This window comes from Schistocerca gregaria, chromosome 8, assembly GCF_023897955.1.
Source record: "Schistocerca gregaria isolate iqSchGreg1 chromosome 8, iqSchGreg1.2, whole genome shotgun sequence".
NCBI classification, from domain to species: Eukaryota; Metazoa; Arthropoda; class Insecta; order Orthoptera; family Acrididae; genus Schistocerca; species Schistocerca gregaria.
This window is the reverse complement of record NC_064927.1, coordinates 421,756,738-421,784,549: the sequence shown is the minus strand read 5'-3', so window position 1 is coordinate 421,784,549 and position 27,812 is coordinate 421,756,738. Positions and strand designations below refer to the sequence as shown.

At 41.7% G+C, this 27,812-nt stretch overlaps 1 protein-coding gene across 2 annotated transcripts; it reads left to right on the top strand.

Annotated features, from left to right (window-relative positions):
- The first annotated feature begins 380 nt into the window (after positions 1-380).
- Positions 381-26,964, top strand: LOC126284484 (uncharacterized). 2 transcript variants are annotated; one of them, XR_007551486.1, is made up of 3 exons: positions 381-558; positions 23,878-24,033; positions 24,894-26,964. XR_007551486.1 is itself a non-coding variant. In XM_049983441.1 (3 exons), the coding sequence occupies exons 1-3, from the start codon at positions 525-527 to the stop codon at positions 25,131-25,133; spliced, it is 402 nt and encodes a 133-aa protein (XP_049839398.1). In that variant the 5' UTR covers positions 398-524; the 3' UTR covers positions 25,134-26,964. The 2 variants fall into 2 exon arrangements, 1 of the variants encoding a protein (XP_049839398.1); XM_049983441.1 differs by having other exon boundaries at positions 398-530.
- Positions 26,965-27,812: the final 848 nt, after the last annotated feature.

Genomic DNA, 27,812 nt, shown 5'->3' with positions numbered 1-27,812 from the left:
TACATTTTTTAATTTCCATTACGAAATATAAACGTTTGAATTCCACAGAGCGAAATAAGAGTGTCGTGTGATAGAAGAATATCGTGTGAAGAGCCGTGGCACTGCACTTTGGCACACTTAAGACCAAAATGCATGACTAACATTTCCTCGATCATTAACTGTTTTATACAGCAAACTCTTCAGAAAGATGTGCGTAAAAAAGAAAATATTTTGGAAAAATCGATTTTTAAAATAATTTTTGATGTACTATCTCAAACGCTCCGTTTCGGAACTATCGTAGATCTGGGACTGAATATAGTATGGAAACCCATGACCGTCTCTCCGAACGCATTAAGTATGGTACAAAATCGCATGCCAGCTACATTGATTCCAGCTACGCTGTCGCCACCAGACTGCGCGACTCGTAACTCTTCGGCTGTCTTCGGTGAGCTTCGCGAGCGGAGCCCAGGACGCCGTTTGTCAGTAATCAATAGTGATAGCCCGCTATGTAATGACACACGTCGGGCATAATTCGACAGTGAAATATGGAGGTGTGGCTCTAATCCATATCTCTTCTTTGTAAGTGAACAAATATGTTCTTCTAATCGGCGGGACAGGCAATCGCTCGCATGCAATACCGTCCGTTTGTATGTTGTTTTATTATGTTCGATCGATAGTCACACCAAGCGGACTTGCACCTGTTGTGCACCAAGACTTTACGTCGTGTTTGTAGAATGGGTGTTGAATACATATACTGAAGCTGTAAGGTTTTTCTTTAGCATGGTGATGTAAAAGGGGGTACGAAATCAGCTTTTTAGAAATATTGGGTGCAATATCCTTGATCACAACTAACAGTTCCCAAATTTCCCTGTATATTTACTTGGAAGAGATATACTTGAACTGTAGCCCGAAAATCGGTGCAAACGTACGAAGCGTTTCAAAGTATGCCCTTTACACCAAAATGTGAAACGAAATTTGGAACTTTTAGTTGTGAACGATGATATTGTGGCCAATAATTCTAAAAAGATCAGCCTTACAGCTGCCGATACAACATTGCACAATATAACACATTCCCTGAAACCTCAGTTTAGGTTTACAATCCATGTGTACTATATATGACCTGAGAAAGAGATTTATATGGACAAATAATTAAAATTTAAAACTACTACGCAGTATATCTCGACACTTGCTCGGACTAAAGTTATGTATTGAACACCCCTCCCCGACTAAAACCTTTTTTTTTTTTATCTCGGTTTTAGCCATAAATGCCAAAAGACTGCTGATAGTATTTGGGGGTCAAGGGGAAACTAGTATTGACCATTCCTATGTATCCAATATTTGTTTCGTATCAAACCCATAAACTGAAAGAGAATCAGCAGGTTTAGCATAATGTTATTTGTTTACTGTTCTGTCTTGTATAACAACTTGATTATTGGCAAGTAACATCGTGTTAATATATGTATTCATCCCGTTATTTATACCTGATGAGCCTTCCCCATTAACCATCCGGTCTAATGCACGGCTTTCCGGACTGGGAAAGAGCGCTTGGTCTAAGACACGAATCCGCCCAGTGGACTTGTGTCAAGGTCCAGTGAGCCAGCCAGCCTGTGGGTGGTTTTTAGGCGGTTTTCCATCTGCCTTGGTGAATGCAGGCTGGTTCCCCTTATTCCGCTTCAGCTACAGAATGTCAGAGGTTGCTGCAGAAACAAGTTCTCCACGTAAGTGTTCACCACCGTTACTCTACCACAGAAGCATAGGGTTTACACTCGTTTCATGTGATACGTTCCCCGAGGGGGGGGGAGGAGGGTATCCGAAATGCACAATAACCCTGAAGGAGTGGTTCGGTGTGGGGTGGCAGAGGGGTGAAATGGACTCCGGGTAGTTGCCGTGGGGTTGTGGACTACTGCGGCTGCAGTGGGAACAGAACCTCTCCATCATTTATAGACTCCCGGTTAACATAAAATATAATATACCTGATGTTCTGTTTCTTTTCCATTTGCTGATCATGATATAAGAGAGGCTAGATACTGAATAATTTTGGTGACAAGCTACACCATAGTTGTACTCCGCAATTTGTTTGTATTTCAGATGTTATCACTTTACTTGTGTCAGTGCTAATTCTGATGTTCACATACAGGCTTTTTGCAACTTGGATCATGTGTTTAGGGATTCCCATTATTGCTCATAACTTGCCTCTGTAAATTCTGTCGTATGCTTTTTCATAATACACAAATGCAATTCAGTCTGGAACCGCGCGGCCACTACGGTTGCAGGTTCGAATCCTGCCTCGGGCATGGATGTGTGTGATGTCCATAGTTTAGTTAGGTTTAAGTAATTTTAAATTCTAGGGGACTGATGACCTCAGATGTTAAGTCCCATAGTGCTCAGAGCCATTTGAACATTTTTGAACAAAGGTGAGTTTCCAGATTAAATTCTCATTTCTCATGAATTACCTGTTTCAGTGCAAAAATGTCCTGCATACGTGATCTCCCCATCTGGAAACCTGCGTGTTCCTCCAATAGTATCACACCAGTGATACTTTAGAATGTTTCATTTATTATTTTGCTGTAATTTTATAAGCAATGTTCTGATTACTTATGCCCCTGTTGTTGGCTGTGTTATTTCTTTCATCTTTCTTACATATTGAAATGACCTTAGCTATTTTATATTCTTTTGACACCTCATATTTTACCCAGCACCTGTCAGAGAGGTGTAGTTACTTAATTCTACGAGACATTCTCTATGTTTTTAATCGGTTTGGTATTTATTCCATCTAGTCCTGGTGAGTTTTGGTTTTTCATTTATTTGAAATTGTCTTCGATCCTGTCAGATCAGTGTAATCTGTTCCTTGCAATTGTTCTTTTTTATTTGCTTCTTTAATTTCTGGTTTGTACCATAGTTCTTTATAATGTGAAACATAGTCAGATGGTTGTATTACATTTAGATTTACAGTATCTCTTTCTTCTTTGTTGAAATGTTTCATTAATTTGGATGCTGTTTCTTTTCTCCCATGGATGTCATGTTCAACTCTGCTTGCCGATGTGTCCCACAATCTCCTTTTTGTTTGTTTGTTTGTTTGTTTGTTTGTTTACTTATTTTGTTCATTTGTCTGTAGACAAATTTCTTTATATGGACATCATTGCCCACACACTTGTACACATAATTTATAATAGAGGTGTGTAAGATAATGGATAAAATGGGATATACATAAGAAATTCATTACACAAAAAATAAACATGATTGATCACTGAATTATATAAGGCAGAAAGAACAGGCTTCAAACGAGAGAAATGAATCATAAGACTCCTCCGATACAATACCTTGGCTTTAGATTGTGTGGAGTAAATTACAAATTAAAATTTATTGTGTTGCTTATGCATTTACTCAATCCTCTTTGTCTACATTGTAATTGGTCAATCTAATTATTTATTTGTAATAATTTTATGATACATAAATTCTTTAATGGATTAAAAACTATTTTTAGTAAGTATCATTTAAGATATCTTTTAAATTTGTAGAGTTCCTTTTGTCTTTGTTAACTGTCGATAGTTCATTATATATCTTGAATCCTTGGTAAAACAGTGGTTTGACCCTTTGCCCCATTCATTCTGTCTAGGCAAAAGCAATCACTTTATCTGGTTTGATGATCATGTATGGAGCTGTTGCTGCATATTGCTTTTATTTTTTTTTAAAAAAAGTTTGAAATATGTATTCACTTGGAACTGCCAGAATACCCCATTTTTTGAATAGCTCAATGCAGTGGGCCCTTTTTTGACTCTTGCTTATTGTTCTGATGGCTCATTTTTGCAGTTTGAGTACATTTTCCACATTCATAGCATTTGCGCCTCAATCCCACGAGCCATTATTTTGTGGAGAGCTGGGGAATTACCCCAGTTACAATACCTTAACATCCACTTATCTCAACAACCAAATAATTGGCCAGTACCGGCACCCCACTTGCCCACTAGGAGACACACTAATTGCAGATATATGCAAGGGTGAAGGATATACTTGTCACAGCATTCTACAAGTATTATCATCCAGGCCTTCCAATGCAAAAGAATTTCAGTCTGCTAGTAACGGACACTTTCATAATCCCTGAAGTATAAAGTACGTGCGGTCGAATGTCTATTACTACTGTGGCATTAACAGAAATGGTATTGGCATTACCTCCCTTTAATTCACGACTACCTTGACGACCACCAGTGTCAACCTGTAGCCTCACTAATCAACTCCAAAGCTGTTAGCTTGATCTACATAGCAATTAAATTCACATTAATATATAACAAGCAGAATGTGTGGCATCATCAGCCGTGCCAGCAGTTGCATGGCTAATCTGTGCAGTATGTAAAACCCACGAACATTGTCAGTATGTACAACTCAAATGAACTCAACAGCAGTCCAGCTGATTGCAACAGCACCTAAAACCAGTGGTAAATTTAAATGACATACAGCTACAATGCAGACAAACACAATGGATACCCAGCTGATCTATGCAGCACTTAAAACCCATGAATATTCCATCAGCAACTGCAAAGACAACAAATGAATTCAACAGCTGCCCAGTTGATCCGAGCAGCATCTAAAACCGCTGGTAAATGTAATCCACAAACAGCTAAGAAGCTAACAATCACAGTGGCTCCAAGCTCATCTGTGCAGCACTTAAAAATACATGAAAATTTACACACAACTGCAACAACCCAAACGAATTCAGTAACTGCCCAACTGATCCTTGCAACACTTAAAACCACATTAACATTTGAACACAAGTCCAAAGAATTCCCTTCATGGAAATGAAAAGCCAGCACAACCACCTCAAGGTGGCACACAGCACAACCCACCGAAGCACACTCTCAACTTTCCGCTTCCGTGCCATCACCGGAGCTCCACGTGTCTCCTGACCAATACAAGAGGGTATCACCTGTTTGCCCTGTGTGCAACAACTTAAACCAGCAGGTCTTTCAAATTAAACCTGTAGTTGACCTGTGCCAAAGGGAGAGATATGCTTGCAGCACGTACCATATGGCGCAAACTCCAGGGCACGGAATTTTTGGCCTGGCTAACTTAGGTACCCCAACCTGCCGCAACCAGCTTTAACTGAGATATATGATCCTAATTACATCACTGTGCTGCAGTCCAAGCAATTGAACGTTTGACAGGTGTCAAGAAATTGAGTACTGAAATGGTTTCCTGAACTGTAGTAGTGGCTTCTTCACGATCTTCTCAATAACCCTACTTGTTGATTGATAATTCTTCATGAACACCACCCGATATGGATTTACCTGCCACCCTACAATGTATTTCTTACACTGCTATCGATACACACTATGGATGTTAGCCTTAGCTGCCTTCAGCTGCTGTGCAGTTATGTCAGCACTAACCATATCCGGCAATGAATCTGTTTTGCCTAAGAGGTTGCTGAGGGGCGAATTGACAGTAAAAGTAAACATCCATTGGGCAGCAGTTGCCTGAGGGGCTTTGTGCCTGGCTGTGTTAAAAGCACTGAGCCAGGGCACTGACTGATCCCACTTATTTTGACTGTCATGATGATAAGGATCAATGCTGCCCAAACATTCTGGTCAACTCTCTTGGTATATGAGGGGATTGGGTAATAGGGGGTGGTTGTAATGTGCCTAATACTGAAACTGAAACTAAAACATATACTTCTGAAAAGATTGGAGTGAAAAGCAGTTGTGTTGTTGTTAACAAGTGTCCTACTAGGCTCAAATACAACACACATTTGTTGCAAACCCTGCACCGTGAATTCGACAGTAGCACCCTCGGTGGGAGATAACCAAACAAATCTGAAAACACATAGAAACACCAAAATATACTTGTGTCCATTAAAAGTCGTAGGCAACAGCTCAACAAAGTCCACATGTAATTTATGAAAGGGACTGCTTCTGGGTTGAATGCCAGAAAAATGTACCTAGGATTTTGCACTGGCTTACTCATAGCACAAATCTGACAGTTTCTTACTTCACCATTAATTTCTCTATCCATTCCTTTCCAAATAAACGTGTTCAGATTTTTCTGAGTCCTTAAATGACCAAGATGTCCACCTACCAGACATTGATGAAAGAGTTGAAATATGTATGATATTTCCATCAACTCTTGCTGTACAGCACAACACGTGTTCCTTAAGTGAATAGGGTGGGACGGACACACTGTTATGTAGCTGATCCTTAGCACCTTAATGGCTACAGCTTGGTCTTGATACTCCCCAATCCCTTCACACAATGGCAGAAAGTCTATTACAATTAAATTGAGTTGTGAAAGGGCATACTTGGTACACATGCTGTTCAGTTGTTTCCTGGTTGACCAATCTACTAAGACTGTCAGCAACATGATTTTCAGTCCCCTTAATGTGCACAAACTCAAACCTAAATGCTAATATCCATGTAGCCCATCACACTATTCGCTTGTTCTTAGTGTTTTCCCAGGATCCAGCTGAATGCCTGGTTATCTGTCTCAAGTTAAAAAGTGATATGTTTGATATAATAACGAAACTTCTCCAGTGTAAAAAGAACCGCCAGCACTTCAAGCTCATAAAATGAGTATTTCATCTCTGCATCAGATAATCCCCTCAATGTGTATGCAGCAGGTTGTTTATATTATAAAACACATACAATGATTTTTTTAAAATTGAGCAACACTGATACTGGAGCCCAGGCGAAGGCCTGAAACACAGCTTTTTGTGCTGGACACCACTCAAATTTCTGCTCCAATCACCTAAAGTGATTCAGCAGGGCTGCCTTTTGGGCTATTTGAGGGACAAATTCCCCTCATCCCCCACAGAAAAAAAGGCAAGCTAGTAAAACTGGGAAGGCTTTGATGTCGGTATTTCTTGGACGACTGGGAACTGCTTGCAATATCTTGGGTTCGACAACTAGTTCCTAGACAGGCACTATATGGCATAGAAACTAAATTGGTCTCTGTGCAAAGTTCCCCTTACTGGATTAACAGTCAACGCTGCAATATGTAATCTACCAAAGATGTGGTTCACATGACCCCAATGCTCCTCCACAGTTCTATAAACAAGCACACCATCCAGATAGTGTAATGCGAACTTAATATCTGAGAAGATGGAGTCCATGAACTGTGATAACTCTGCTGCTCCAGTGGTGAAACAAAGTGGCATCCTTGCAAAGTCAAGTAAATTCCATTCTATAATAAATGCAGTGAATTTCATGGAGTATGTTGGTCACTTGCCTCAGGGCTTCTGGGGAGGGGGATTGGAGGATGTGAGAGGGAATGTTTTATTGTTTCTCTTCCAATACTTCACAAGTCATAGGTGTGCACGGCTTGTACTGATTAACTGCTATGATACAAATTTTGACACGGAAGTCACATGGATTCACGAATGTGTATTGTACAGAAAAGTCATTTTCAGACACTGTCCATATCCGTAATAAGGAATATAAAATTAAATTAATGATGATGTTATGCAACACAGTGAGTAGAAGAAGAATGACATACAAAACATTTAGAAAACATTTGTGCCTCATATTGTGTAATACGGTTGAATATAAGTACAACTGCGATTGTTAATCAATTAATCATCCCCTCCCAAAGGCAACATAACAGTTCATCAAGCAGTTACTGTCACACAACTTTGTGGGCAGTGAGGGCGGCAGCAATCTTAAACAGAGAACATTCTACACATCAGAGTCCATCAAACAAGCTGATCGCTCATCTCTGTTGGCAGGTTACATAAAGATTTAACTACAAGAATACTTTGTGCTTGATGGGTAGCACATTTGTTGAATACTCGTTAAATGTGAAAACAAATGTTTGCACCATTTTAAGATGAATACAACTGATTAGTATGCTAGTTTGTTGCTGTGGGTGAAACTTGAGTTTGTGAATACGCATTAGAAGTAAAAAAATGATAAAAGCAGTGTGTGTAAGCTAGTTGCCCAGCATGAAAAAAAGGCAAAGTTGATTCACCTCCTTGATTTGATGGCCATGTTTTCGGGGATGTAAAAAAGGAGCCTTGTGGATCAAGAGGATGAAACAAATAGATAGACTTCCATAAGCCGCAAGATATCATATGGTTTGTGGTGAGGTTACCTGTCATTTTCCCACTTCTGTTTGTGAATGGTGTGTGGGAAGGTTGATTGCTGATAAATTGGCCAGAATTATGAAAGAAAAGAATAAAATAAAGTCTTAATTATACATGTATGCATAAAGTTGCTTTGAAAATTGGGATTGAGTACGGATACTTGGAGCAACCTCACTATTATTGACTAGCAGTGTCCATAAATTCTCATATCCAAATAAATGTGTTACTGAAAAATGTTTTTTGTATATGTTGTAGCAGCTGTAAAGTATTATTTTGCAGATCAACCAGAATTCCATTTCAGGAATGGAACCAACATAATTGAAGAATACGCTAGAGTTTTGCAGTGCCCCCCCCCCCCCCCCCCCCCACCTGAACGTCTTTACAATGATCTGTAACATAGCATTAGGTCTAAGAGCATGAAATGTGCCACCTTGGTTGGGAGTTAGCAAAGCTTATGAGTGGGTACGCAAAGTAAACATTTTGGTAACAGCCTTATCTGTAGTGTAGTTTGATGTTTGTTTGTGCCATCTTTAACATACTTCTGATAAAAAACTGAAACTGCACGGTAAATTTAGAAAATCTGTATAAGGGTCTAAAATCCAAAAAGGTTTTTGGCATATATTATGTACACACATTGCACATCAGCTGTGAAAAATGTAAAGGGTGTGGGGACGTTACATAAGTCGTACCAAAAAATGTTGTGTAAAGTAAACTGACATGAAAGGACACTACATAACAAACTTGGTGTATTGTTTTTCACCAGAAGGCACAATCTTTCACTGCAAAGTTGAGAGCTTGTCAAATTTCCCTTGTAACCACAAAATTAAGTAACACACGAAAATTTGTGCCATGGCAGACTGAAATGATGCTATGGACAGCACAATGGACTTACATTCAGGAGAACAATGATTCAAGTTCCTGCCTGGTCTTAGAGACATAGATTTTCTGTAGTTCCCTTAAATTGGTTAGGATAAATGCTGGGATAGTTCCTTGCAAAAGGACGTCCCCATCCCGATCAACCAGCCTTTAACTCACTCCTCCACTTCATTGTGTTCCACAGACATCTTCCTCTGCCTCACTTGAGTGAATTTACTTTTGCCACATTCCACCAAGTTCCCTTGCCATCCCTCTCTTCCCTCCCTTCTCCTCCGTAACTGCTTTCTCCTCCCACCCACTCCACTCACCACAATCCTTCCCCCCCCCCCCCATTTTGGGCTGATATGCAGTGATAAAGTAGTTTTTCTTTCTTCCGTGTGAGTGTGGCTGTGACTGTGCGGCTGTGTGCCCAGCATTTATGTAGTTAACTCTGAGAAGGACATTGTCCAAAAGCTTTGCAACATTTTTAGTCTCATTAATGTGCTTGTCGAGTGTTCAATGCCTCACTTGTATGCTGTGTGGTCACCTTTACTTGCTTCTGTACAAGAACCAATTAAGATGTGTATCGGCAAGGTCACTATGGTATGAGGCAAAATTTACAGAATTATTATTTTGAGGTTTGAGAAGCTTTAAATAATTCTACTCCATACTGTTAGGTTGCCAAGAAAATGGCATGCAACTGTAATGGAATGTCAGCTGATATATGTATGTTGTGAAGACTGATAAGGAATGTGCTGGCTAGGAAAGTTAGAGAAAGACAAAATACATTTAAAGCGGAGTCCTAGTTTTTATATTACTAGGATGGGGAGGTAAATTAGGTACACAATTTTCAAAGGAATGTTACTGAATGTTAATCCATTTCATTAATTATTGTGTGAAGCAGAAAACTGTTATGCTGTTGTACACACTTTTGGAATTTACAGAAAAAAAATTCTGGAAAGACATCATTGTTATATGAGTATAGCTACACTTGTTCAACAACTGTAAGTAGAAGTCAAGGCCTTTTTCTATGTACAGAAACATAATGGCAGGGGACAAAGACTACAAGCAAGACACTAATTGATATATTGCCAACATATGCCACAATATTATAGCAAAAATGTGATACAGTTAACAAGAAAATATTTTATCTCACTACTGATTTGTTATTTGATAAAAATTATAAAGTTGTGTTAAATGAAGAAATGTCTCTGATAATGCTTCTAAGATTCCATTTCCACAGCCCAAATATGCAGTGTTTGACTATTAAATTCCTATCTGGGATTGCAGTACACGGACAAAAAAGCCAGTGGAAAACTACATGGAAATGTGAGAGCAATTGTATGGAATTAATGATCAGTTCCCAATCTACGAATGGTTCATTAAGGCAGAACTAAACTCCTTTATAATTGCGTAGGCTTCCGCAGCCAGAGTCAGTTGATATAAAAGTTTTCTGCGTTTGGTACCCGCGTCATAATAAAGACTACTGCTGCTGGAGGAAAACCAACGTTTCAGCCACGATTGCAGCGACCTTCTTCTGGGCCTAGAAGGAGGTCGCTGCAATCGTGGCCGAAACGTTGGTTTTCCTCCAGCAGCAGTAGGTTGTTTTTTTTTTACATTAAGGTGCAGTACCAAACCCAGAAAACTTTTATGTCGACTAAGCTCCTGTAGTTTCATATAAAAAAAATATAGAACAAAGCACAAGAACAACACTAATATTGTTTTCTGCCTGACATTTGACATTTTATTTTTGCTATATCTTCACTATTTTGGAAGAAAACTTAGTAGCAGTAATTACTTTCAAAACTGATTGTAGGGTAACATCTGAAGTAACAAATTTATTTTCTTTCCTAATTTAAAGTAGATGCTCACATTAATAAGTATATCCAGACGTGGAAATAATTTCATATGCAAATTTTCCAGTGTTTTCAAAACTGGCAGGTAAATATTCATGAAATTCAGATACGCCAACTTCATAAAATTTTGTATTCAAATCTGACTTATACAGAAGGAAATTATTGCCATTTGGATTGATCACTTACTGATTTAATATTTAGTGCAGAAATTGAAGAGATCAAAGAAAACTAGTTTTTCAGTAATTTAAAATATACAAATGCTGATTCAAGCTTTCGGAGACTCACAAATTTTTATGGATGTGTTTTGTATGGTGGTGTTTCATGTGACAGGAATGTGAACACTATTAGGAAAAATAGTTTGGTGCTCACTGTAAAGATGACATGTTGGATTGCAGATGGGCACCTTTTATTAACCTGACTCGTTCCACATCATTACGAAGTGTCGTATTCATGATCTATGGAACAAGTACTAATTAAATATAATCTAAAAAAGACTGTTGCACATTTAGCTTTTGGTCAAAGTTCTCATCAGACACCTCATGCACACCTGATTGACGTTTCTGGCAGCTTGGACTGGAATGCAGCTGTTTAAGGAGTTTGGCATTCTGATTACTGATTCACAGTACATTATCCCCTCACAAAGTTCGTTGTAAATAATCCACTACAGTTCAAAAGGAATAGTGATGTACATAATTATAATACCAGAAGGAAAAATGAAATTCCATGTTAAGGTTGTTTTTAACACAAAAAGGTGCAACAAAAATTAGTGATCACTTACCCAGTGATATAAAATGTCTGACAGAAAGCAAAGAAAAATTTGTAGCAAACTGAGAAAGTTTCTACTTGACAACTACTCCTATTCCGTAGAAGAATTTCTATTACTGTAGTGTGTAGATGATGTTGGGTAGGAGTTGACAACTCATCTGCATATCTTTTTTTCTTTGTGGGAAAAAAATCTCATAGAAATGTCCAGAATGTAAATGTATGTACAAATTAATTCACAATGTAAATGACTCATTCCACATTACGATCTGGCATGTTAAATGATCTATGGCATGTAACTAACCAACACCTGTCACGTTGAATGAAAGTAGCAATCTGGAGTGTGGTGGGGAAGGGGGAGGATAGCAGGGTACAGGAGGGGGGAGAGAAGAGAGCTGCCTGGCAGAGCATGCAGGATTTAGATGGAGCCTTGACAAGACTGCTAGGAGCAGCATTGGGGGGCTGCAAGGCAGGTTGGTATGAAGGGTGTAGAAAGAGAGGAGCAAGGAAAGAGAAAGATGGGAGGGTGAGGGGGGTGGTTTGCATTGGCAGAGGGTGGCACAAAACAAGGGTGAGGGGACATGAATACAGAGGTGGTGTTAGGAGAGATAGGACAGAAAGTGCTGGAAGGAGGGTGTGGGGGACAGTAGGTCACTGTAAGTTGAGGAGAATGTTATGTTAACTCCCATCTGTGCAGTTCAGAAAAGCTTGTCGTGGAGAAGAGAATCCATATAGCCCAGGTTGTGAAGCAGCCATTGAAACAGTATGTTATGTTCAGTTGCATCTTGTGAAACAGGTTGGTATACCATGCTCTTGACCACAGTTCAGAAGTGGCCGTTCATCCTGGTTGATAGCTGGTTGTTAGTCATACCAATATAAAAAGCTGTGAAATGATTGCAGCAGAGCTGGTATGGCATGGTTGTTTTCAGAGGTTTCTGAGTCTCTAATGGGGTGGGATAAGCCTGTGAAAGGGCTGGAACAGGGTGGGTGGATTGGGCTGGTCTTGCACTGCATCAGCCACAGGAATATGATCCATATGGCAAAGGGGTTGGGATTGGGAGTGGCATTGGTATGGGCTAGGATGTTATGGAGGTTTGGTGGTTTGGAACACCACTAGTAGTAGTGGGAAGGATCTTGTGTCATAGGTCCCTCGTGTCGGGCCATGATGAATGAAGTATTTCAATATATATAGACACATACAGAACACAATCCCATTTTAACTCTCTAAAATTTTCCTAGTCTTGGTCCAACATTTTGAAGCTATACAAAAAATTCCACCAAGCCACTTATTTTGGAATCAAAACTGCATGTCAAATCCAGTTAATATGGTGGATGTTGCAATAATTGAAACATCAGTTCCAAAATTTTTCCACTGAAACTATGTAGGTGGGCACCCATGCATTGTTGTGATTGAGGAGGATCTTTTTATTTTTTAATTCCTTAGAGGGTCATGGATCTTTCGTGAGTTTGTGTGTGGTGCACAAGAGGCCCCAAGCTATTGCAGTCCATTCTTCCTTCCCAGGCTGCATTTCTTTCCACTTGCTCTTCCCTCCCTGTTCTCACTCCTTCACCTTCGCCCCTTCCTTCCCTTGCTCAGTGTTCTTCATGGTGTGGACCTGTCTGCCCACTTGCTTTCTTGTATTCCTTCTGGATTTTGTTCCTCTTGCCTTTTCTTTTTCCCCTTTTCTTTTTTGGTATTTTTGGTCTCCCTTTGTGGTTTGACCTCCACTTCTAAATTTTCTCTCCGTATTGTGATCCATGTGGGGAAGAACTCCCTCCCTAGCATCTACAGTGTGCATTCCTCTCCCTCCCTCCTTCCCCTCTTCCTTTCCTGCAGTAGCCCTATCCTCCCTCCCTCCCTCCCTCCCCCTGCCCCAATAAGTCACCATTGTGTGTTGTAGCCAGTACATGTGATGTTATTATGTACCCATCTGGCTGAGCCCGCTGACAACTCAGGGACCACACCTCTTGACACGTGAGCTGCTGCCTCCCTTTGTATGCCTAGGAGTGGTTGCTCATCATTCTGGGGCATCGGAACTCCTGGCAACAACCACCATGTCGGATGGCTCTTACCACAGCTGTGTGGCAACCACAGGAAGAGGACGACGGTTCAAACCTGTGTCCGACCATCCTCATTTAGGTTTTCTGTGATTTCCCTAAATTGCTTCAGGCAAATGATGGGATGGTTCCTGTGAAATGGTACAGCTGACTTCCCTCCCCATCCTTCCCTAATCCGATTAGACTGATGACCTCACTGTTTGGTTCCCTCCCCAAAATCAACCGACCAACCACAGGGAGAGGCCCCCTATCAGAGTTTATAGTATCAGGGCGGATACTTTGCATATGAAAAGCATTAAGCTCCAAAAAACTGGCCATTCTTGTATGGTTGTTTCCTCGGTTGGCAGTGGATCATTTAATACTGCTTGTTACGACCCTGCGGCCTTTTTCTTGTTTGGCTGCACCCTGGGAGGAGGGCCAGGCTCACTGTCTTGGGGTGAAACACTTTCCTTGCTACCTGGTGTACGCTAGGACTGATGGGGTCACTTTCTTCACCACAAAGCCTTTACTTTCTGTGGAAAACATCAAAGACAAGTTTGGCGAAGTTGAGTGTCTCAGTAAGACGTGGTCGGATTTGCTGTTGATCAAAACTTCTCCGGATCTGCAGCCATTCAAACTTTGACCATCTTGGCAATGTCTTGGTGTCCATTACTCATGACCAGTCTTTGAATGTGGTTCAGCGAGCCATTTTTCATGGGACCTCATCCTTAAAACTGATGAGGAACTCCGGGCTAATTTGGAATGACAGGGCATTTAAATTCTGTTCAGTGTGTTCAGAATGGTTGTAAGGACAATCCTATCAATACTGGCATCTCTATACTTTCATTTGAGGGAGATACCCTCCTAGAGGTCAAGGTTGTGTGTTATAAGTGTGACGTGCAGTGATATGTCCCGCCACACGAGACATTTCGTGTACGTGTCTTATTGCTGTATGGAAGACCCTTTATGTAGTGAATATGTACACCCACTCCATGAGGGGAAGCTGTGTTGTGCCGCCCGTGTATATATTAATTTTCACAACTGTAACTCTCCGTGCTCACCAGATTGCCCAATTTATAAGAAGGAAAAGAAGGTACAAGAGTATAAGCCCCGTGATAATTTATCCTACACTGAGGCTCATCAGAAACATGACCATCATCAACCAATGTCAGTGACATCTAATTTTCCCTCTATGTCCTTTCCCCCTACTGTCTCCTCCTTACACCAGTCCCACTCCCCTCCCCTCTTCTCTCCGCTTCCCTTGCAGTTCCTGCGACCTCCACTCTAGATGCCACTCGCCCTGCCCAGCTGGAGAAGTGTCCCCTTCTTCAGCACCTGACAGTGAGGAGGCTCCCTCCCAGGACCCCTATTCAGGCATCCCACAGGCTGGAGGTCTGTTGCCACAACTCAGCCACAGTACCAATGGTCCATGCACCCCAGGGTCGCCTCCTCTCTCTCTCTCTCTCTCTCTCTCTCTCTCTCTCTCTCTCTCTCTCTCTCTCTCTCTCTCTGTGTGTGTGTGTGTGTGTGTGTGTGTGTGTGTGTGTGTGTGTTTTGAATCTTGCAGAGGCTTGGTCTCTCTCTGTGCCCTGTGCTCCTCAGACTATGAAAGAGGAGGAGGAGGAGGAGAAGAAGATGATGTCCTAGGACAAGGCCCTTCCAGTCCCCCAAGAGGTACCATCACCCTCTTTGCAACTTGAGCCTGATCTCTTATTTATGGTGTCACATCTTCTCATTGGTGACTTAGCAATGCAATTGACTCCAGCTCGTTGACCTCACATTTGGATCCTCATTCTATGCTTATTCAATGGAACAATAATGGATACTACTGTCACTTACTCAACTTGCAGTCCCTTATTTCCTTTTACTTGGCAGCTTGTGTTGTTCTACAGGAATCTCATTTTACTGATACTCGTCGACCATTTGTGGGTTCTGTCGGAATCAGGTCAACCCTTTGAGGGCTTCCGGTGTCATTTGCATGTTGGTCTGTACAGATGTTGTTGGTACCTGGATCCCCCTTCGTACCACATTGAAAGCAGTTGCCATCTGAGTCCACTTGTACTCTGTGGTCACCGTTTGCAATCCCTTGTCTCCCTCCTGACCAGCCAGCTACACCCGTTGCCCTAATTGCCCTCCTTGAGCAATTCCCCCCCCCCCCTCCCCCTCCTGTTTCTCTTCCTTGGGGATTTAATGCCCATCACCCTTTGTAGGTCAACACTTTCTCTTCTCGTCCCTTACTTCTAGTTCCCTTATTCATTTTAGTGCTGCCCACGTCACTTTCTCTGCCACTGATCTTTAACCCACTTCCCCTCCCTTGTTCTTTCCTTACACTAGTTGCCGCATTGACCTCTGTGACAGTGACCACTTCCCGTTCATCGGGCTTTCCATTGAGCTGATTGGCCTCTGTGTACCTCCCAGGACATGTTTACACCTTCTTTGTCAGGTTGTATTGATATTGTTCATGATCCCTTCCTCTATAGTAGTAGGATACACTGCACACCCTCCGAGGTTGTCAGCGGAAGTCTTCCATTCCAGATCCTGCCCCTCCAAGTGGCCTTTGTACATATCCATCAGTTCTTGCAGAACACCTCACGACCCATTTTGCGATGGCGTCAGCATTGGCATCCTGTCCAGCCATCTTCCTCGTCCGGAAATAGCAGGCTGTAGCTTCCCACCTGTGTTTTACCCCATGTCAGGCAGTATCCTACAGTGAACCTTTTACAGAATGGGAACTTCTGGCCCTCTTTCCTTTCCCCAGTTCAGCCCCTGGCCCTGATTCCATCCATCACCAATTGCTTCAGCAACTCAGTACTTCACAACAACAATCTCCCTTCCAGGTGTTAAATCTTATTTGGCTCCAAGGCATTTTCCCCTCTCACTGGAGAGTCAGTATTGTGGTTCCTGTCGTTAAGCCTGGCAAGGATGCATTGTCCTTGATAGTTGCTGGCCCACCAGTGTGACCAGTGTCCCATGCAAGTTATTTGATCGGATGATGGCTCATTGGCTCAGTTGGGTCCTGAAATCTCAGGACTTGTAGTCTTGTTACCAGTGTGGCTTTTGGGAGGGATGGCCTCTGATCAGTCGTCTGCTTTGATTGGAAACCACAGTTCAGCAGGTCTTTCCTATGACACAGCTCGGCACCCTCGCATCCTACTTACACTCCACGAGGTTGTCTTCTGGTCCCCCCTCCCAATTTTTATTCACCATTTTCTTTCCCACCAATCGTTCAGAGCTTGGGTTGGTGGCACCTTTCTCAGCCCTCTGCAGAAGCAGGAGAATGGCATTCCACAGGGTTCTATATTAAGTGACCTTTTTCTCATCTCTCTTAATGTGCTTGTGGCCTCTGCAGGACCGTTGATTGCCCCCGCTCCATATGTGGACTAGTTCCCATTGAGTGGCCTCTGTGGAGCCCATTTCCAGATTGCCATCTGGTGGATGTGTGGACACTCTTGCACGGTTTTAAATTCTCACCCCTGATGTTGAGGGTGGAGCATTTTGCCACCCTACTATGGTCCATCCTGATGTAGTACTCTACCTTGATGCTCAACAATTGACTGTGACTCCTAGGTCCAGTTCTTGGGTCTTCTTTCTCCAACAAGTTGAATTGGTTGCCCCATATTTGTCTTCTGAAGGTTGGCTGTTTTTGTAAACTCAGTGTCCTTTGCTTCCTTGCTCACACTGTTTGGGGTAAGGATCATTAGACTCTTCTGTCTGTATTGGGTGTTAGTTCTGTCCCTTCTGGGCTACAGTTGTTAAGTTTATGGGTCAGCTTCTCCTTCCACACTGCTCGTCTTGGACACAATTCACCATCACATCTGCTGCTTAACCACCGGTGCCTTTCAGACTGGCCCTGTCAATTGTCTTCTGGTTGATCTGGGATGCCCCCTCCCATTTCAGTTGAGTGGTCCCAGCTCCTGGTTTCCTGTGCCATCACTACCTGCTTTTCTCATGCTCACCCCCTCCTATTCTATTATTTTCATGGCTTGGGGACATCACCCACCCTCTGCATGCCTACAGGTGGGTTTACCAGTTGGGATCCGCCTTGCTTCTCTCCTCCATGTTTTTCATCTCTCCTCCTGGTCCTCTTCTCCACATTCTCACGTGTCCATCGAATCTTGGTTAGTTCCTTGGCTCCAGATTTGGTTGGATCTCTTCTGTGGCCCAAAGGCCTCCATCATTCCAATGGTGTTCTGTTGATTATTCCACCTGCTCTTTTGGGAGTTTCAGGATGCCATTGTTTTTACATCAATGGCTCTAAATCCACCAATTATGTGGGATAAGTCTTCACATCTTCTGTTGGCATGGAACACCATCTCTTGCCTGTCACGTGTATCTTAGAAGTGATCACCATCTATTGGGCACTCTGCTTTATTAAACATCCTCCCCCACCTGAATTTTATCATGTACAGACACAATGAATGGCCTTCAGGCTATCGCTCGGTGTTTTTGCTGCCACCCCTTGGTCCCCATCATTCACAACTTTCTCGCTGATCATGGTGCTGCTGCTCCTTGGGGTTTATTTCCTTTGGTATCGTGGCCTAATGGGTATTTACTTCACACTAAGCGCCCCCCCCCCTCCCCATGTAGCTGTGCGGACTTGTCATAGTGATTTGTATTTTGCTGAAACGTCCCCCCTTTTTGACCCTTCACGCTAAATACTCCCTCCTACCTTTCTTGTCGCAGGTGTGAGCAGATGACCCTTGCATGGTTACGTCTGTCCTTAGTTTTCTTCAAAAAAGTGGCCATCCAGGTTAAACTACCTGAATTTCCTTGTAGAATTGGAGGCTCTCTGTTAGTGTTGGCATTGGTTATAGAGGCCTTATCCTTGCCTCCCCGTGCATCAGGTTCCCCCCGCACCTTTTCTGTGTTTTGTCTTGTCTTTTGTGCTGCTTTGTTTCCCCTTTTCTGATGTCCTCTTCTTCTGGAGTTGCTCCTGTTATCGTGATTCTGGTGTGATGGGGGAATCAGGAAGAGTCAGCAGTGGCGCTGGTGCCCCAATGCACAGAGCATCTCTGTGGCTTCCTTGCTCTTGTCATACCCCCTGCCCCCTCTCATCTCCTCTCATGTTGTTTCCTCTTACTGCTGTCCCAATGTTCTTTTTACCTCTGTGTTTGAATGTTTTCCGTTTCCCTTGACTGGACTGTGCTGTTTGTGTAGTTCCTCCCTTGGTTCGTACCACTTCAGATCATGGGACTGATGACATCACTATTTGGTCTTCTTCCCCAACCAGCCAACTAACCAAGATGTCTTTTTTAAATAAGTATGTTTGTCCTAGAGTTATTCACTCAACCAGTGCAATAATGATGCGTAATATTTGCCAGTTATTGTTTGTTGTCCCTTTAATAATTGGCATAGATGATACTGTGAGCATCATAGTCATCACCTTGCCAGTCAATTTCACTGTCTTTGCCTTTTTTCGAGCCTGTTTGCTTTTAAAAAAAACCACTGTTTTGCTAGTTTCTTAGTCTCTGAAACATCTAGTGTATTCATGTTTCGTCCAGAGTTATGTATCAGTGCAGAAATCCGACATGTTTTTGATGGAAAAGTGCCAAAAATATCTCAGCATTGTGTTCATTCTCCACTAAGAGCAAACGTGGCACCGATCTTGCCAAAAATTTTTTGCACCTAATTTTTATGCAAAATTGTTTGTGGCGTCAACTATTTCGTGCACTTGATTTGTTAATAACTCAAAACCATAGTATATATTTTGAAACCATTTTGAGGGTAGTCACTCGCACCGGATGTCCCAAACACTATTCTTTTGTGGATGTATGACCATATTTAAATTCATTTACCCAGTTGTAATCAGTTTCAAACAGAGGGGCAGATGTGCTGCGAACTTCACCCAACTCGGCTTTTATCTGTTTTGTTGTTAAGACTCTTAAATACAAGTGTTTCATCACTGATTGAAACTAAATTTTTTCCATGTTACAAATTAAATATGAGCTTGTTGTTTAAATTGACTGTGACAATGAAATCATTACCTGCCCTCTAGCAACAGATGATGCTTAGTACCAATGAACTGTTTCAATATTATGAGTGGCATCCCTTGGATTTTCTAGGGGTTTATGAACGACCCCATAAAAACTGAAAGCCAGATCAGGAAAAGCCATAAACCCAACCATATCCAGTATTATGAAGGTGTGCTACTTTATAGTGTATTGGGAGAGAGTGAAGGCTCTTGAAGAATGGGGAACTCTCGTAGTGAGATAGAGCTTTGAGCTTGAGTGTAGAATAAGTGTTGTTTCATTTCTTACCAAAGAAACGCATGATCAAGGAGACAAGTTTAACTTGTTACACAGTGACACTCTGCTAAAGAATATCTTAATTCAGTCTCAACTTCTGAATATTTTTACACTGTGAGGAGCATTGTTTATTACCATTTTAAAGTGTGTGACAAAGTATTAATTCCTACTGTTTATAAAATTAAACTTTACATTAAAGCATTAACAATTAAGTTTTGTGCAGCAGTATGTTGTGAAAACCTTAACTAAGGAAATAACGTGATTGTGGAGGGAGAAGTCTCCCCAGATGCAGCCAACAAATCAGTTCTTATTAGTCATTCAGTGAGTATAACTAGATAATGTGAACAGTAAAAAAGAGGAGGAGGAGGGGGGGAATAGAACAGAGGCTGAAGAGGACAGGGGAGGGTGGGTGTAGATTAATGGGCTGAAGTGGGAGGCAAGGGTCTAAGTGTTTGTTGTAAGGACAATTCCCATTTACTTAATTCAGTGAAGCTGGTACGATGAAGGTGAGGGGATCCAATGGCGGGGGTTGTGAAGCAGCCATTGAAATTCAGTCTGTTGTGCTCAGTGGCATGCTGTGTCACTGATTGGTCAACTTCGCTTTAGGCTGAGGTTTGATATTAGCCATTGAAGCAAATGGACAGTTGGTTGGGGGGGTCATGCCCACATATAGGCTGTGCAGAAGTGACAGTAGAATTGGAATATGACAGGAATACCTGCACGGGTGGCCTTGCCTCTTATTGGGGACAAAATGCTTGAGGCAGGAATGGAATAGGCCATTAATTTTCACCTCTCCAGGGTTATGCATCTCCCAACCATCAGCAAGGATAGTGGGTCTCTGTGGTCATAATTACTTGCTGAATTAAAGGTGGTAGATGACATCTTAGAAACTCAGTATGTCAAACAAGTTTACTGTTACCTGTCACTGTTTATTTCTACAATACATTTCGAAGGCGTAAACCTCCATCATCAGGTGTATTTGAGTATAAGGGGCACTCAAACGACAATGAGAGTGCTGAAAAAAAAAAAGTAAACAGCAGTTTACTTTTGAAATAATAATTGCTGTAACTGCTAATACATTCGTCCCACTGTGAGACAAGATGGTCAATGCTTTCATAGAAAACTTTTTGTGAGTTTCTACAGAACCATAATTGTACCCTGGCATGTATCTCTTTGTCTAAGCTAATCGGCTGCCACTAATGTTTTTCTTCAGGGCACCTAAAATATGGGAAACACATGTTTTGACTTTATTACAGAGGTTTTGTGGGACTCCTTCACATGTTCTCCATACAGTCAGAGTATCTCCCTATGCGATTTTTATATTTGTAGAGTCTTGAAGAAAGGCCTTTGTCATCGTCGATTTGGTCTGGACAAAGAGGTGTGTGTCTGATACAATGGTACAATCGTGGTTCCATAGGCAGCCATAAATATTATTCCATGAAGGCATTGACCATCTTGTTTCACTGTGTGATAAATGTAGTAACAGTTACGGCAATTATTTTTTAAATAATAAATAATTTACTTTTTTCCCATCTGTCTTGTTTTCATTTGGCTGTCCCTTATAGAGTAATATGGCATATACACGTTGTGTTATAACCTTGTAGTAACTTGTGAAACTGTCTCCAATGGTCACGGGCTCCTTTATCTGTCATGGTACCCCACACACACCATCACACTTTGCAAACACCGAGGGAACAAAGATGGCATCTAGAAACTAATAAGTGCACTTATATTAGCTTTGTTCCCCTCTGACTTAGGCAAATACACTCCTGGAAATTGAAATAAGAACACCGTGAATTCATTGTCCCAGGAAGGGGAAACTTTATTGACACATTCCTGGGGTCAGATACATCACATGATCACACTGACAGAACCACAGGCACATAGACACAGGCAACAGAGCATGCACAATGTCGGCACTAGTACAGTGTATATCCACCTTTCGCAGCAATGCAGGCTGCTATTCTCCCATGGAGACGATCGTAGAGATGCTGGATGTAGTCCTGTGGAACGGCTTGCCATGCCATTTCCACCTGGCGCCTCAGTTGGACCAGCGTTCGTGCTGGACGTGCAGACCGCGTGAGACGACGCTTCATCCAGTCCCAAACATGCTCAATGGGGGACAGATCCGGAGATCTTGCTGGCCAGGGTAGTTGACTTACACCTTCTGGAGCACGTTGGGTGGCACGGGATACATGCGGACGTGCATTATCCTGTTGGTACAGCAACTTCCCTTGCCGGTCTAGGAATGGTAGAACGATGGGTTCGATGACGGTTTGGATGTACCGTGCACTATTCAGTGTCCCCTCGACGATCACCAGAGGTGTACGGCCAGTGTAAGAGATCGCTCCCCACACCATGATGCCGGGTGTTGGCCCTGTGTGCCTCGGTCGTATGTAGTCCTGATTGTGGCGCTCACCTGCACGGCGCCAAACACGCATACGACCATCATTGGCACCAAGGCAGAAGCGATTCTCATCGCTGAAGACGACACGTCTCCATTCGTCCCTCCATTCACGCCTGTCGCGACACCACTGGAGGCGGGCTTCACGATGTTGGGGCGTGAGCGGAAGACGGCCTAACGGTGTGCGGGACCGTAGCCCAGCTTCATGGAGACGGTTGCGAATGGTCCTCGCCGATACCCCAGGAGCAACAGTGTCCCTAATTTGCTAGGAAGTGGCGGTGCGGTCCCCTAAGGCACTGCGTAGGATCCTACAGTCTTGGCGTGCATCCGTGCGTCGCTGCGGTCCGGTCCCAGGTCGACGGGCACGTGCACCTTCCGCCGACCACTGGCGACAACATCGATGTATTGTGGAGACCTCATGCCCCACGTGTTGAGCAATTCGGCGGTACGTCCACCCTGCCTCCCGCATGCCCACAATACGCCCTCACTCAAAGTCCGTCAACTGCACATACGGTTCACGTCCACGCTGTCGCGGCATGCTACCAGTGTTAAAGACTGCGATGGAGCTCCGTATGCCACGGCAAACTGGCTGACACTGACGGCTGCGGTGCACAAATGCTGCGCAGCTAGCGCCATTCGACGGCCAACACCGCGGTTCCTGGTGTGTCCGCTGTGCCGTGCGTGTGATCATTGCTTGTACAGTCCTCTCGCAGTGTCTGGAGCAAGTATGGTGGGTCTGACACACCGGTGTCAATGTGTTCTTTTTTCCATTTCCAGGAGTGTAATTTCAGAACCTGCATGCTCAGTATACTTCTGTGTTTCAATACTGTTCACATTGTTGTATTTGGGTGAGATGCAGTTCATATAGCGGAAATAATGCAGCTGTAGCCCAGTGTATCAGCAGAATTAAAACTCGTCTCCCAGATTTCACTTTCTCGCATTTTAGTGCTGCTTCACAAGAAATCTATTCAAAGTCCTTCCATTTGCTATCAAATCTAGGATACCAAGAGATTTTGCAAATTCTTTTTGTGAATTCAATCAGGTTTTCCTTCTACTTTCATATGCTTTGCAATTTCGCAGCAGCTGAAAGTGGTTTCTTTTGCTTTCGTGTGCATCTTTTGTAGAGATCACTAAACACTTTACTTTGCATGAGTGAAAATATAGTTCCTTCACAGAGTACTTTGTCACAACTACACAGATGTGTAGAAAACACAGGCTGCTACGCTGTCCAGTCACTTTAATGTTACCATCTGTCAAAAGCTTGAACAACCACTTTTTGCTGTGTCGGACATCCAGAAACAGAGCCAGTGAGTTTCTGGAAGGTACTGACTAGGATCTGAAGCCAGGCTGACTCCAATGCCATAGTCATCTGTGTTTTTTTTCTGGTTTAGAATCCATGTCACGAACAGCCCAGTCAAGGCGGTCCCACCGCTTCCCAATTGGGTTTAAATTGGGGAGTTCAGTAGGTAGTAGATGCCATGGTCCTGAGGAAAAACAAACTGCCTGTAAGGCTGGACATGGTCCAAGTAGATGTGTGATGGTGGATAACTTGGAGTGCTTAGTCACTCAGCAAGAGAGAGTACAGAACTGAGCTTCATTAAGGTAGTTCACACTGCATCTGAATTAAGTCCAAAATTCTCTCATCCTCAGCATGCGATGTTATTTCTATTCCAGCTGTCTGAAGTAAATGTCCAAGCAGTAGCTGCAAGGGCAGAACTCGAAGAGGAACACCAGATGGGAAGAGCATTTTGGGAAAATCAGACTGCCTGGCAGGACAAATTCCAACAGCTAGAGGAACAGTTTTCTACTTACCGAGAAAAAAAGGACAAGGTTTGTTCAGTTACTTTGCCAGATAATTTTTAGGCTAGTGGCACTTATTTTTGTTTGGGAATGGTTAGATATTTTGTACCGTTTCTCCTTTAATTTTAATTTCACAAAAGTATAATATTCTTGGTTATTTCCATTCAAAGAGTGCTTATGCAAAGAATCTACATGTCCTTTCTCTTTTCAGGAATATTTTAAATACAATTTAATTTCCAATGTGTTCAAAATAGCCATTCAGGTAATGAGACATGTATTTATTTTATTCATTCCAAAATAAAAATGACATAACATGTTTGTATCAGCTCAACACAAAATTCTGTAACAAAACAGAGCTGGCATAAAGTTTTTAACTGAAAGAAGTCCTGCACAGTTATTGTTTTCTCTGTGGTCTTTTCCTATTGGGGGAGGGAGGTGGGGGGGGGGGGGGGGGGGTAGCAATTGATGGATGATGTTAAACACAAGCTGGGCACACATCAACGACACCATCATACTGCATTGCTGGAGGCACCCGAAACAAATATTAAAATTTGCCAATACCACTGTATTTACAAATATCCCCCAAGATAGGCAGTCAGTCTAACCATTCATAAACCAAGTGTTTGAACCTTTTCGACTCGCAGATGAGATGGGCAGCGAATTCTTGAAAACAAAATTGAGCACTGATTCCTAAGTTTCAATTACATTCAAGCCCCTATAATTGTATGGTACTTTTGCAACTCCCAGATGCCTACACTCTTTAATTGTACTGCACAATATTTAAGTGAGAGATTAAGAGACGAGTATTGTGACACAAATATGAGTGTGTACTACACAGTGATTATTTTTGAAGTGTAATTTCACTTGGAATACTAATTTTATTTTAATAGTTACAGGAACTTCCACAGTTGTGTGAGCAACTGAGGGATGAAATGTTCTATCTTGAGCCCCAGAAGCAGATATCAGAATTCTCAGACCATCACAAAATAGCAGAGGGGCAAATAGTTGGCACAAGCCATCCACGGTGGCTTCTCATGGAGGAAGCACAGCTGGCCGACATGGTTGTCACAGGTGCAAGCACTGTACTACATTATATTTCATCATCATATTTTAAGTGTTGTAACGGATGATGTATTTATAATAGTTGAAGGTGATACTTGTTGATCTTGTATCCCTTCTTTTGCTACAAAAATGAGGCCACACAACACAATGTGATTTATTTAGGTTTTCATTGGGTAATCAAGTAAAACTGTATCTTGCAGTTTGAAGGCCTGTAAATTGTATCCGATAGTGCATATAATTTCCAGCCTTCGTGCATGCTACAGCGTGCTACTTGATATTATGAATCTGATTACAGCATTACAATTTTCTATATGACAGGGAAGACTACACACAATTGTGGGAGGAAGCACTAGCATTTGTGTGGAAACAGTATGTAAAATAAACAAGAAAAACATTATTTTACTCCCTGTCATTATCCAAATTGAAGTTAGGACAGTTGTCGGTGTTGCAACAACTCTACTTCTCAAGTTACATTTTTTTTTTAAATGCTATGATAAAAGCTTACTCTTGTATATTTATTGATCAGCTGTTGCTGTTCAAGCACTAGTAGCTGGAAAGGACATGCTTATTATGATACGATGTATATCTAAATACAAGTGTTAAAAAAAAATATTAAATGTTGCAAAGATCTAGATTGTTGGTTGAGATTTGTTGTAAATGGAGGAAGTGTTAATCATTTTTGTAACAAATCACCATCATTATACAAATATACAGTTACCTAACTTTGAGTAATTATTTATTTGTTTTCTGCATGGACAAATACAAGGATTTGTTTTGCATAGTTTACATATTGGTCATTTCCCCTTATAACATTGTGGGGAAACAATTATATACAATAGGCCTACAGATAAAAAATTATGTTCCTTTTTTTGGGTACATGTAAATACTATTTATACAAATGAAAGTATTCTATTCCTCTTAGAGGAATTCCTTAATACTACATAGCACACTGGACGACGGTTCAATTCTGCGTCCGGCCATCCTGATTTAGGTTTTCCATGATTTACATAAATCTCCCCAGGCCAATGCCGGGATGGTTCCTTTGAAAGGGCACGGCCGACTTCCTTCCCCGTCCTTCCCTAATCCGATGACCTCGCAGTTTGGTCTCTTTCCCCAAACAACCCAACTCTTTCAAAGCAGCTCCCACTTATGCTTTTTAATTTTTTGAAATTTGTTATAAAATTTGATCCCAATGTAATAGGGGCTCTTGTCAGCACTTTTTGTATTTCTTTCTTTCCAGGTGATAATCATGGTAGCTCCTAGTATTGTACATGTGCACTTCTCTATTTAGATGATTGTACTGCTTGTATTTTAGCATCAGCTGAACAGTTTTATAAATATATAGTGATGGTGGTGTTAGTAGTTTCTTAATTTTGAAATTGGCTTTGTAGGTCTCATTTGATCTAAGATTACACTGAAATTATGTCTCCATAGGCACAGAGAAAAATATAAACTATGAAAACTGCACTTCATGACCATTCAGTTGGGCTGTCAGTAGCAAGTGCTGAATTTTTTGAGAATGTAGGCATGTTGTCCCCTTTAACTTTGTTTCCTATTGGAGTACAGAATGCAAAACATTTAGACTCTGTCTAGTTTATATTAAGGATTGTTAATGTGCTTTGAAGTAAGGATGTATAAGCCCATTGTATTTGTGTATTGATGTAGTAATTTATATCTCCACTGAAATAGGGTTTACCACATCAGAAATATTATGTAATGTGCACATAAAGATAAATTGGTTACAGGTAGTTCTGTTAAGGATTGTGTAGTATAGTTCTATTAATACTGGAGTTAATTTTAAAAAAGAAATTGTTTTTATCTCACGTGTAAATATGATAGCCTGGGTGTTTTGTACTTGTGAAAATTTTAGGAAAAATAAAACGTTGTTGTAAGTTTGCATCCATTTCTCACAACTGTTATTATAATGCAGATGAACAGTGAAAGCTTTGTTACGACAATCAAATTATTTCCCCATTCCATTTTTGTGTATCTCCTGAACGTTGTGATGTGTTATCACAGTGCTGCTTGCAACCAGCAGAAAGTTAACTGCTGACCTCCTGGCAACAGTAAGTCACATGGAGTACATCTGCCCTGAAGCTCAATATAAGCTCCTAGTAGCACTGTTAACAGGTAAGCGATGAAAGAATAAGTATAACCAGAAAAAAAGGCTCTGTTCACTGCTTTAGAGCAATTGAATAAGTGTGTGTGTGTGTGTGTGTGTGTGTGTGTGTGTGTGTGTGTTATTCAGCTACTCAAAGCTCCACCTGTACAGCAGCAGACTAGCTTGCAGGTGACCAGACTGATCTTGTCAGAAAACTCAAGGGAGTTCCTTCCTTTGTGCTTTTACATCTATAATAAACGAGCTTCACATTATTGGCCTTGTCAAAATAATATGGACACAAACTTGGCATTCAAAACAGCAAAAGTGCTGATAATTATCAAGCCATACAACAGTAAGTAGTTGTTGCTAAAATTTTACACAATTATTTGAAAAACTATTTCAGTTCAGATATAGATGGTGGAAAAAATAATGGGCTCTTAAATTTTCACCCAACCTACTTTTCGAGGGTAGGTACGAGATGTTATACTTCTTTTCCTAATAAACCCAACCTTGGCCATTTCCAATAAAGTGTGTGTTGGCTGGCATCATCTTGGAAGAGACAAGGATCTTGAGAAAGATGGATGCACCATTAAATAACTGTCTGAGAGTCTCACAGAAGCCATCAGTTACACATCTTTCAGTGCAA